The 12439-nt window shown below is 38.4% G+C and overlaps 1 protein-coding gene across 5 annotated transcripts in view; it reads right to left on the bottom strand.

Annotated features, from left to right (window-relative positions):
• ARHGAP32 (Rho GTPase activating protein 32) overlaps positions 1–12439 on the bottom strand; it is a 293982-nt gene that overhangs the window by 112776 nt on the left and 168767 nt on the right. For all 5 annotated transcript variants that reach the window (XM_087868278.1, XM_087868279.1, XM_087868280.1 and 2 more), the window contains one exon: positions 1112–1198. In XM_087868278.1, the coding sequence (XP_087724404.1) occupies positions 1112–1198 (87 nt within the window). The remainder of the gene's footprint in view (positions 1–1111; positions 1199–12439) is intronic.

Here is a 12439-nt window from a genome sequence, read left to right as displayed (position 1 = left end):
CTCAAAGGACCCAAGATGACACTCAATAAAACATATATTAACAATATGAAACTTTGGCCATCTTATTTATATACAAGCTAAATTCAATTTCCAATCTCATATTCTGACACCAATAAATAAAAGCACTTAATTCTGAAAGGTTTCCTTTAAAATCACCAACACTAAGAACTCAGGTATTTCCCATATAAGATAAGCATTAGACTTTTCAAGATTATGTAATTTTTAACTTCAGGTACAAGAATAATACTTTTGGGGGGGAAAAACCATAAATGCTCCTATCTTACTCTTTCCCAAGGAAAGCTAAAAACTTCACACAAAAGAAAGTTTTCTCAAAAACAATTATTTTACAATCACTAACTCAAAACTAGACATAAGGCTTAATGAAAGTGAAGTAAGCAAAGAAACTAAACTACTTAGTTGGTGGAGGAAATAATCAATGCTACAAATGACCTACTTCAAATCTCATTAAGAGAAGTCACGGTAATTTAGCCTCACAAAAGTTCTAACACTAAGTGTCAGGAAACAGTCCCCTTCTAAAACATACACACACTACATTCACTACAGTGAAACTTCCTGCCTGGTAGAAAAGTGAGCATCTCAGGCAGAGGCAAGTGAAACTTAGTTTGCTCTTTTACTGTAATAGGTGACCAGTAGCTGATTCATTTAAACTTTTCATCAATAAAAGATGTATTTCCTTTACTCTTACAAGAAGAGTTTTCATTTAAGCTTGTAAATTAAATATCTGTAGGACTGATTCTATTAATTGTTTCAACTCTGAGTACATGCAGAATTGCCAGCACGACTAGGAGAAAGAATAAAACGAAACATCTGTGTTACCATAGTCACTGTTATTTGTCCACAAATGTCTAAAGCCTTAAAAACTTTCTAAAAATGCAGACAGAAGATATGCAAGTTACAACACTAAACTGTGCATTCCATGTAATTTTGTATGAACACATTTATTTCTTTTTTAAAGGATAACATTTATTTTCTTAACAAATGCTCATGCACAGTCCAATTTCATTTCAACATCATACAAGTATCTTTCTGTGAATTCTATCAGACGCCATAAAGAATGCATCAAAAGGAATCTACGTATCCACAAAATTACCTGACAAGCAATGTGCACGAGGTAGACCAGCTCTTTAGATTCACAGCCATTTTTCGTTACTTCGTTCTGTTCTTCTGAAAGTGAAAGCTATGTCAAAAAAAGGCGGGGGGGCAGAAGAGAGGGAAAGTCATGATTAATGAGTAAGAATAAACGAGGCATTCAGTAATACTTAAACCCTCACATCAACTCACTGTAAGATATGACTTTCAATGGAACTCTATAGCTTCTGAAGATAAAACAGAATTCAGGATGTTTTTAAAAATATATTTCTAAGTATTGTCTTCATAGTTTAAAGTAGCACAACTGCATAAGAGCAGTAAATAAAATACATTCATTCAAGAGAAGGTCTTCACTTAATTTATTTAGCACATATGTGGAAAGAAAGCAGTAAGGTGGGCACTGAGAGACAGCATGAGCAAGTGGTTAAAAGAAAGTTCAGGTTCCATTCCAGAGACTGGAAATTGGCTTCCCAGAGAGCAGGCTGGGCCTGCAGATGTGTGTCACTTCAGACTTATCACGTATATCTGCACATCAGATTTTATTTTATTTTTACCTAAACCAGCAGCAACAATTTAGAAACAGAGTCGTTTCAAATAAAAAATACAGATTTCTGGCTTCTATTGAAAGATCAGAAAATCTAAAATATTGGACCCATATTCTCACATGAGCAACAACTGGCTGGAACTAAAAAGTGACCCAACTTTTTAAATGAGGCATGTATCCTACAAAAGACTTTGCCACCAGTATCTAAGCTGAATGGTAACTGTCATTCATCATGCTGCTTGCTTTGTTATTTTTTCATGCACTACTCTCTTCTTGCATTTGTATTAGATATCTTCCCCACCCAGCGATATGAATTTGCAAATTCTGCTCTAGAGACAGACAGCTCTGAGTTCAAAAGTGTTACTAACTAGCTGTATAATATTGACCTACCTACTTAACCTCTCATTGGGAAAATGAGAATGATTAACAATACCTATTCTCAAGTTTGTGAGTATCAAATGAGATAATGCATTTAAAGTGTTCACCAAGATGCTTACTACTCATAAGTACTTAGCATTACCATCATTAGAGTTAATATTATAAAAAAGAAAACACATATTCTCTATTTTTTTAAATAAAGATTTTATTTATTTATTTGACAGAGAGAGAGACAGCCAGAGAGAGAGGGAACACAAGCAGGGGGAGTGGGAGAGGAAGAAGCAGGCTCCCAGCGGAGGAGCCTGATGTGGGGCTCGATCCCAGAACGCCAGGATCACGCCCTGAGCCGAAGGCAGACGCTTAACGACTGAGCCACCCAGGCGCCCCACATATTCTCTATTTTTGAGAGCAGTATCACTGAAGTATTTTTAAAAACTCTAGTATTAAGCAGAAGTTCACAAGATAATGATCATTCTCACACCAGCTAAAATAAGACAGGTTAACTACAAAATCATACTTTTAAAAAAAGAATTAGGGGTAAGAAAAAATCTAAATGAACTAAAAAGCTAAAGTGCCGAGACATTCATGAGATAGAAGAGACTTACAGACATGCTCAGAAGCCTGGTAAAGCTGCAGAAGGATAAAGAACTGGCACTAGGCAGGATAAGGAGAAATCAGCCAAACCCTGAAGACTGCATGTGGACTGGAGTAATGAATGAAAATTCCAAGGGAAACCTGCAGCAAAAAGTCAACACCCACCGGACCCCAGGTTATAGGGTTAGTGCACCAGAGGCTGGGGGAAGAACAGGAGCACAGAGAGATATGAGAAGTGTGCAGCGTCTCCCCGAGCATGCTGTAACTAACCACTGTAGATGGGGAGCAGGGAGGGAAAGTTCAGAGAGCACCTTCTGAGGCATTCAAGATACTCAACAACTGAAGGCTGGAGGTGGCACAGAAAAGCCAGGAGAAACCCCTGGAGGCAACCAGGACTTCAGAGAGTGAGAAGCAGCCCTAGACCAAGGTTCATGGTAGAGTAGACAGAAGAGAGCTCTCTGCTGGCACAGGAGATTGGGGAAAGGACTGGAGAACAAAGAGAACTAGCAACCAGGCAGCAAAGAAGAGACAGAGAAAGAGCACATGCTCTCCTTCAGTTCAGAAAACTGGTGGCTCAGAAGTAAAGCACAAAGAGATCTTGTAGTCTCACCAATTTTCAATTCCCCTCAATGGAGGGGGAAAAAAACAACTCCTGAACATCCAAACCACAAGGAAGAGGATAACATTTTAAAATGGCCATAACTACAAAAGAAATAAAGACTAGAAATAAAATCAACCTTCCTAAAAAGAACTAGGGCAGAGGGGAGAGTGAGGAAGAGGAGAAGAAACTTCCCCCAAAAGATGGGTGGGGAGAACTTAACAGAAAAGAAGCATGATCAAATGGTGTCAATAAAATGGCAGGGCAGGCAACTCCAAACTCCATTCCCTTCATAGAAACAAGAAAAAACAAGCAAAAACTCTCGCAACCAACTTTCTCTGTAATCTAGAAGAGAGTAGATGGTTTGCAATCATCATGAGAACAACGAATCAAGAAAAAAGCCAACCTGTAACTTGCAGGAAAGCTTTGTGGTGTTTTTACCCACCCTTGCTATTCCCCTCCCCATCTCAGCAGCACTCCTGTAGATAGTAGCCCTCGCTCCCCAGGGTGGGACCCTCCTCCTTGCATCTGGAAGGAGCAGAGACATCATTAACAAACTATTGCATCTGTCTGTTCTCATCAGTCTGTCTGGCAGTTACATGAAGGGTTGACACAAGGAACACATCTCTTTTTCACCTAAATTGGAATTCGCCTGGGGATTTTAAAAAAGCAGCATTGCTAAAATATTGTAAAGTGAACTAAAAGTCTCAGTCATCTGAAGCAAAAGATTATAGCTAAGACATAAAAGAGACAGCTTAACGCCCAGGAGAAAGACCTGGGGAGAGAGGTTCCTCAGGAAATGTGAGCATTCAGAAGTGTCCGTGTATGCTGGGGCATAGAGAAAGCCACGAATATGTTCAGGGTAGGACACATGCACAAAACACGTAAGGATTTCCCAAGCTTTTACCTCTACTGTCCAGGCTAAGACAGAGCTGTAAAGAGCCTGGTTAATTGTTGAATGAGTCTCTCAACACAAAGGAAATGTGTAAAGACTGGCTTATTATTTATTTTCTTTATTTTTTATTTTTAGTTCATGGCATTCAAGGAATTCCCTAACAAAACACTATCTGAACACAAGTAAAAGAAGAGACGTCAGTGAGCACATAGGATATGGAACACAATCTTCAAAAACAGTCTGGAAAAGTCACTAAAAACGCAGACTGCAGCCCTCGGGATCAAAAACAGCAAACTCGTGGTAAGGGATAGAATCTGAGTTCTACGGTTACTACATTATAGTATCCAAATGTCTAGTATGCAACAACAACAACAAAACTCACAAAATATACAAAGAAACAGGAACACATGGGTCATTCACTAGAAAAAATAGTAATAAACCAACAGAAGCAATCCCTGAGAAATTCAGATATAGGACGTAACAGATCTTAAACGTACTATATAGAACACACTCGAAGAGTTCAAACAACTGAAGGAAACCTGAAAAACAATGTATATATAAATGAAAATATCAGTGAAGAGAAAGAAAGTAAAAAAGGGAAGAAAAAAAATTAGGGGAATGACTAAAAATTCTAACTAAAATTATCTAGTCAGAAAAGCAAAAAGAAAAATGAAAAACAATGAAGAAAAACTACAGAACTTACAGGATACATTAAGTGTAACAATACATGCATTACTGGAGTCCCAAAAGAAGAAGGAGAAAAAGGGGCAGAAAGTGTATCTAAAGAAATAATGGCTGAACATTTCCCCAATTTGAGAAGAGATATGGATATCCAGGTATGTGAAGCTCAAACATACTGAACCGAAAGAGGATTTGACCATGACACATTATAATCAGTCAAAAATCAAACAAAAAGAATTTCAAAAGCAGCAAGAGAAAAGAGACTTTTACATACAAAGGAATCCCTGTAATAGCATTATCAGCAGATTTTTCAGCAGTTTTGCAGACCGCGAGAGAGTGGGATGATATGTTGAAAGTACTGAAAGAAGAAAACTGACGAACAAGAATACTATACTTGACAAGCTGCCCATCAGAAATGAAGGAGAGATACTTTCCCAAACAAGTAACAGCAGAGAGTGTTCACTGCTATACCTGCATTATAAGAAATTCTAAAGAGAGCTCTTCAAGCTGAAATGAAAAGGTACTAATTAACAAGGTAAAAACATAAACATATAAAATTCAAGAATAAAGGTAAATGCATAGTCAAATTCAAAATTCTCTTTTATTGAAAGAGTAATATATAAATCACTTTTACCTCTAATATAAAAGTTGAGAGGCAAATTAAAAATAATTATAGCTACAATAGTTTTTAAATAAATAACAAATAGAAAAAGATATAAGTTGTAATAACAATAACATAAAGTGCGAGCCAAAGAAAAGAACAGTTTTTCTATGCAATCCAACTTAGGTTCTTATCAGCTTAAAACAGGATATATGATATTTTATGTAAACTCCATAGTAATCACAAAGAAAAAGCCTAGAGTAGATACAGGCAAGGAAGAAGAAAGGAAGCGAAGTATAATGCCATAACTACTCATCAGATCACCAAGGAAGACAACAAGAGTAAGAAGATAACAAAGGAAATACAGATAAACAATTAACAAAATGTCCTGAACTATCAATAACTGTTTTTTTGTATTAGTTGATTTATTTAGAACAAAATCTGTAAGGTCAAAGTCAATAAGATCAAGGTTATAAGCTTGATGAGCAAATTCTATACCCATGAGAAACTGTTCATAACTTTAAATGAGCAGTTATCTGTATGAAACGTTCTAAACAAACGCAGTCTCCTAAAACAAGCTTAACAGAAATTGCAGTCATTTCAGAGGATGTCAGTGTAAACTTTGTTAAAGCAGAATATCACAGCAGAACTTCTTACAATCTAGTCAGAAATCAATTTCATGATAAAATAATTAGTAGAGATTTAGATTTGAGACAAGTCTTTATCCTTCCTAACTACTGTTCTCTGTATGTTGTGGCTTGACAGTTAAATACACTTTGCTATTCTTCATTACAATAACAAAGTAAAAGTACCCTTGATGCTTTATATTAGCAAAATTCTTTGTGTCATTAACCTTTTCCCCTAGAGATTTCTCATTTAGTACTACTATGATTTGTGAGTCAATTTTTCTTTTAAATTTAGGCTTTTTAAAAATTAAGGCTGAATGAAAGTAGTTAGGGCTTCTCCTCTTCTATTTCTGGACCAATGTCCAGTTAAAACCAGCCAGGGAAAATGATTCTCTTTCTCTTAGAGATATGCAAGACAGTCTCACCCCTCGTCCCTTCCAACTACTTCATTCCTCATCTCTACGTCCTATTCCTAGTTCACTAACCAAAGGACCGAATTCCCAAGTCTAACTGTTGATTTATTTCACACACATAATTTCTTTAATTCCAGTAAATTAACATAGTGTTATATTAATTTCAGGTGTACAATACAGTGATTCAACAATTCCATATATTACTCAGTGCTCATCAAGACAAGTATACTCTTAATTCCCTTCACCTACCTCATCCACCCACCCCCACCTCACCTCTGGTGACCATTGATTTGTTCTCTTACTTAAGAATTTGCTTTTTGCTTTGTCTCTTTTTTTTTTCTTCCTTGTTCTTTTGTCTACGTTCCAGGTACGAGTGAAATCATATCATAGAATTAGAATTGTTTGCATTTCTGTAGTGTCAGTTATTTCTCCTTTTTCATTTCTGATTTTGTTTATTTGAAGTCCTCTCTTTTTTTTCCTCCTGAATGACAGCCTTGCTGGATAGCATATTCTTGGCTGCATTTTCTCCTTTCATCACTTTGATTATATCATACCACTCCCTTCTGGCCTGCAAAGTTCCTGCTGAAAAATCCGCTAATAGCCTTATAGGTTTCTCCTTGTATTTATCAGTCTTCCTTTCTTTTTCTGCTTCTAAAATTCTCTCTTTATCACCACTTTTTGCCATTTTAATTACTATGTGTCTTGGTGTGGACCTCCTTGAGGTGATTTTGTTGAGGGATCTCTATACCTCCTAAATCTGGATTTCTGTTTCCTTCCCCAGATTCAAGAAGTTTTCAACTATTATGTCTTCAAATAAATTTTCTGCCCACTCTTCTCTTCCTCTTCTGGGATCCCTTTAATACAGATGTTATTTTGCTTGATAGAATCACTAAGTTCCCTAAGTCCATTCTCTTTTGTATAATTTTTTTTTTCCTTTCATCTGTTCAGCTTGACTAGTTTCCATTACTCTGTTCTCCAGGTTGCAGATTCATTTTCTGCTTCCTTTAGTCTGGTATGTATTCCATCTAGTGTATTTTTAAATTCATTTATTGTGTTCATCTCTGATTGGTTCTTCTATATGTCTTTCTTAATGGCTCACTCATATCTTCCACTCTTTTCTCAAGTCCAATGAGTATCATTATGAGTTTTATTTTAAATTCTCTATCAGGCACATTACTTATCTCCATTTCACTTGGGTCTCTTGCTGTAGTTTTGACCTATTGTTTCATTTGGGACATATTCCTTTGTCTCTTTTGTCTTACTCTGTGTGTCTATTTCTTTTTGTTAGAAAAGTCAGCTACATCCCGTGCTCCTGAAAGTAATGGCCTCATGAAGAAGAGATCCTGTCGTGCCCTGCAGTGCAGTGTTCCATGCTTACTAGAACCTGGTACCTCAAGGGTGTCTTCTATGTGTGTTGTGTGCACCCCACTGTTGTGTCTGGGCTGCTTTTTCCTGTCCAGTCAACTGCTCTGGCTCTCTTTGCCTGTTGTGGGAAGTGTTTGCTCTCTGTGGTGTTAGCGGACCAGTCTGGGGCCACCCTGGGCATGAGTTTAGTCAGACCAAGCATTTGCCAGACATACAGCAGCACCAAACTGCAGGCCATCCCTGTGTGTTATCCCCTGCCATGTTTTTGTTGGTGGGTGGGCCCTGCAATCGGAGCAACTGTTTGCTCCCAGACGATTGCTGGGACAGCAATCTGACTGGTGTATGTGGTTATATTCCAAGGAAGGAGTCACTTTGGTGTGGTGCTGGCCCTTTTGGGAGCTGTTTGCACACAGCCAGGTTTGTGGCGCTGGTTTGAATGGGTTCTGGCCAACAGCATATTGGAGGCGACTAATCACACAGTGCCTGCAAGGTTTGTGCATCAGCAAGAGGGGATGTGCCCCCCACCCCCAGGCCTGGACCTGGTGGCCAGTCAAGGTGTGCAGTTTTAACAAGATTCCTGCCAATCTGTTTGTAAAATGAGACCTGCTGCCAGCGCTGGACCAAGGCCACCTGGGGGGGGGGGGGAGTGCAGAGTTTGCGTGGGGCTCACAATTTTAACAACATGCACCCATTCTTCTACAGAAGGGGGCCCACCACCACTTCTGCCACCACCTAAACCAAGGCCCTGCGAAGTGTACAGGTCAAAGACACACTACTGGCGAGGTATGTGCTGGTCCTCTAGCGCAGAACCCACAGTGGTGAGACTGAGGCAAGAATGACAGGAAAGGGCTGATTCCCTAAAGATCTGAGGGCTAGGTAGCACGTGTTTGCTAGTTCCCGCAGGTGGCCCGTGTGTTTATGTGGGGGGTGGGGGAATGAAGTGGCACCTGCCAGCTGCTTTGTTCCTGGAGGAATCTCCCAGCAATCTCTGTCCCTCTCTGACACACTCTAAGATTAGTCAATAACTCTCCCTCCCCTATGGCCCAGGTGTTTTTCAAACTGCTGCTTCCATGCTGTAACTCTGCGGCTTTTTGTTGTGCTATCTCTTCCAGGGCAGGGACTCAGGTCCTATTGCCTTCCAACCATCCCAGAGATGAACCCACTAATTTTTTAAATTCCAGGCTTTAAGTCCCGCTAGTTGTAAGAACTCACAAAATTCAGCCCCTCTAGTTTTCAAAGCCAAATGTAAAGGGGATTTGGCTTCCCTATGTGAGCTCCCTGGTGTGAGAGTCTGTTTCTCTTCCTTCTCTGCACCCACAGATCCCTTTCTCCCACAGATGGGCCACATATCTATTTAGCTCCTCACTGCATCTCTGCCCTTCCTAACTTCTTTGATATAGCCTCTTCTCTATCTTTAATCGGGGCATTTGTTCTGCCAGTCTTCAGGTTGTTACCCAGGTTTTTGACACTGATGTGTTATCTAGTTGTATCTGGGGGACTAGGTAAGCTTAGAGTCCTCCTACTCCACTATCTTCCCAGCCTCCACCTGTAATTATTTTAAATGTAAACTGATTAAATTTCCCACTAAAGTAACAGAGAGTGGCTAAATGGATAAAAAGCTAGATTTATCTACTAGGTGCCTAAAAGACATTCATTTTAGCTTTAAGGACTAAAAGTGAAGAGATATATACACTAAAACTGAAGGAATAGGGGAAAAATATTCCTTGCAAACAGAAACCAAAAGACAAGAGAGATGACTATACTTATGTTAGACAAAAATAAACCTAAGTCAAAAGTGCTACAACAGACAAAGGTCATTACATAAAGACAAGGGAGTCAATTCATGAAGAATATATAACAACTGTAAATATTTATGCACTCAACACTGAAGCACCAAAATATATTAAGTAAATATCGACAGAAACAAAAAGAAAAATACAGAGCAACACAACAGTAATGAGGATGTTAATACCCCACTCTTGGGGCACCTTGGTGGCTCAGTCGTTAAGCGTCTGCCTTTGGCTCAGGGCGTGATCCTGGCGTTCTGGGATCGAGCCCCACATCAGGCTCCTCCGCTATGAGCCTGCTTCTTCCTCTCCCACTCCCCCTGCTTGTGTTCCCTCTCTCGCTGGCTGTCTCTCTCTCTGTCAAATAAATAAATAAAATCTTAAAAAAAGAATACCCCACTTTTAACATGGACAGATTATCAATAAGGCAGAAAATCAATAAGGAAACATTAAACTATATTTTAAGAGAAAAGGATCTAACAGACATATACAAAACACTCCATCCAACGGCAGCAGATTACATGTTCTTCCTAAATGTATATGAAATGTTCTCCAGGACAGCACACATGTTATGTCACAAAATATGTCTCAGGAAATTTAAGGAGACTGAAATCATGCCAAGTATCTTTTCCAACTGGTATGAAACTAAAAATCAGTAAGAGCAAGTAAACTGGAAAATTCACAAATATGTATAAATTAAATAATACACCCCTGAACAACCAATGGGTCCAAAAAGAAATCAAAAGCAAAATAAGAAAAATCTTGAAAAAAACAAAATGGAAGTAAAATATAACAAAACTTGTGAGATGCAACAAAAATAGCTCTCAGAGGGATGCCTGGGTGGCTCAGTTGGTTAAGTGTCTGCCTTCAGCTCAGGTCATGATCCCAGGGTCCTGGTATTGAGTCCCATATCAGGCTCCCTGCTAGGAAGGGAGTCTACTTCTCCCTCTCCCTCTGTCTGCTGCTCTCCCTGTTTGTGCTCTCTCTCCCTCTCTCTGACTAACGAATAAAATAATTTTAAAAGAGGAAAAAAAAATAGTTCTGAGAGAAGTTTATAGTGACAAATGCCTATATTAAGAGAAAAAAGATCTCCAATAAACCACCTATCTTTATACTTCAAGGAACTAGAAAAAGAAAAAACTAAGCCCAAAGGTAGCAGAAAGAAAGAACTATCAAAAATCAAAAAATAAATGAAATAGAAATAAATGGAATAGATCAGAAATAAACGAAATAAAGAAAACAACCACTAAGAGGTGGTTTTTTAAAAAGATAAACAAAATTGAAAAACCATTAGCCAGACAATGAAAAAAAAGAGAAGACTCAAATAAAATTATAAATGAAAGAAACATTATAACTAACAGCACAGAAATACAAAGGATCACAAGAGACTATACTACCAACAATAATATGTCAACAGACTGGATACCCTCGAAGATATAAATAAGTTCTTAGAAACATATGCCTACCAAGACTGAACTCTGAGGAAATGGAAATTTTGAATAGACCAATAACAACAGACCAATAACCAAGGAGACTGAATCCATAATCAAATCTCTTCTAACAAGGAAAAGGCCTGTGCCTAATGACTTGGGAGGTGAATTTTGTCAAACATTTAAGGAAGAATTAACACCAACCCTACTAAAACTCTTCAATAAAAATGAAGACTAGGGAATACTCCCAAATTTATTTTATGAATGTAGCATTACCCTGATACCAAAGCCAGATAAGGACATTACAAGAAAAGAAAGTTGTAGGCCAATACCCCTGATGAACATACATGTAAAATTTCTTAACAAAACATCAGCAAACCAAATTCCACAGCATATTAAAAGGCCATGATCAAGAGGGATTTATCTCGGGGTGCCTGGGTGGCTCAGTCGTTAAGCGTCTGCCTTCGGCCCCGGGCGTGATCCTGCCGTTCTGGGATCGAGCCCCGCATCAGGCTCCTCCGTTATGAGCCTGCTTCTTCCTCTCCCACTCCCCCTGCTTGTGTTCCCTCTCTCGCTGGCTGTCTCTCTCTCTGTCAAATAAATAAATAAAAAATCTTTAAAAAAAAAAAAAGGGGATTTATCTCTGGGATGCAAGGATGGTTCAACACATACAATCAGTAAATGTGATACACTACATTAATGGGATGAAAGAAAAAGCCATATGATCACCTCAATAGAGGCATAAAAATATTTGAAAAAATTCCACATTCTTTCATGACAAAGATGCTCAACAAATTAAGCATAGAGGGAATGTACTGCCAGCGATGGGTAGTAAGAAGGGCACGTGTTGCATGGAGCACTGGGTGTTACACACAAACAACGAATCATGGAACACGACATCAAAAACTAAGGATGTACTGTATGGTGACCAACATATCATAATAAAAAAAAAAAAAAAAAGAAGGAATGTACCTTAACATAATGAAAGACATATGTGAAAAACTCACAGCTAACATCATACTCAACAATGAAAAGCCGAAAGCCTTTTTCTAAGATCAGAAACTAGACAAAAGCACCCCTCTTGACACTTCTATTCATCACAGTAGTGGAAGTCCTAGCCAGAGCAATTAGGCCAGAAAAAGAAATAAAAGGCACTGAAATCAGAAAGGAAAAAATAAAACTATATCTCTTTGTACATGACATGACCTTAAAGTAAAAACAAACAACAACAGAAAAAGTCAAAAGGTAAGAATTGGTAAGAATGTAGAGAAAAGGGAACCCTTGTGAGGTAGTTGTGGGCATGTAAATTGACAGAGCCATTATGGCAAAAAGTATGAACTTTCCTCAAAAAATTAAAAACATAACTACCATATGACTTAACAAGCCCATCTGTGTATACATCCAAAGGAAATAAGAT

The sequence above is a fragment of the Ursus americanus genome, chromosome 16 (genome assembly GCF_024610735.1).
Source record: "Ursus americanus isolate L20-20 chromosome 16, mUrsAme1.1.p, whole genome shotgun sequence".
Lineage (NCBI taxonomy): Eukaryota > Metazoa > Chordata > Mammalia > Carnivora > Ursidae > Ursus > Ursus americanus.
This window is presented reverse-complemented; position numbering and strand designations above follow the sequence as displayed.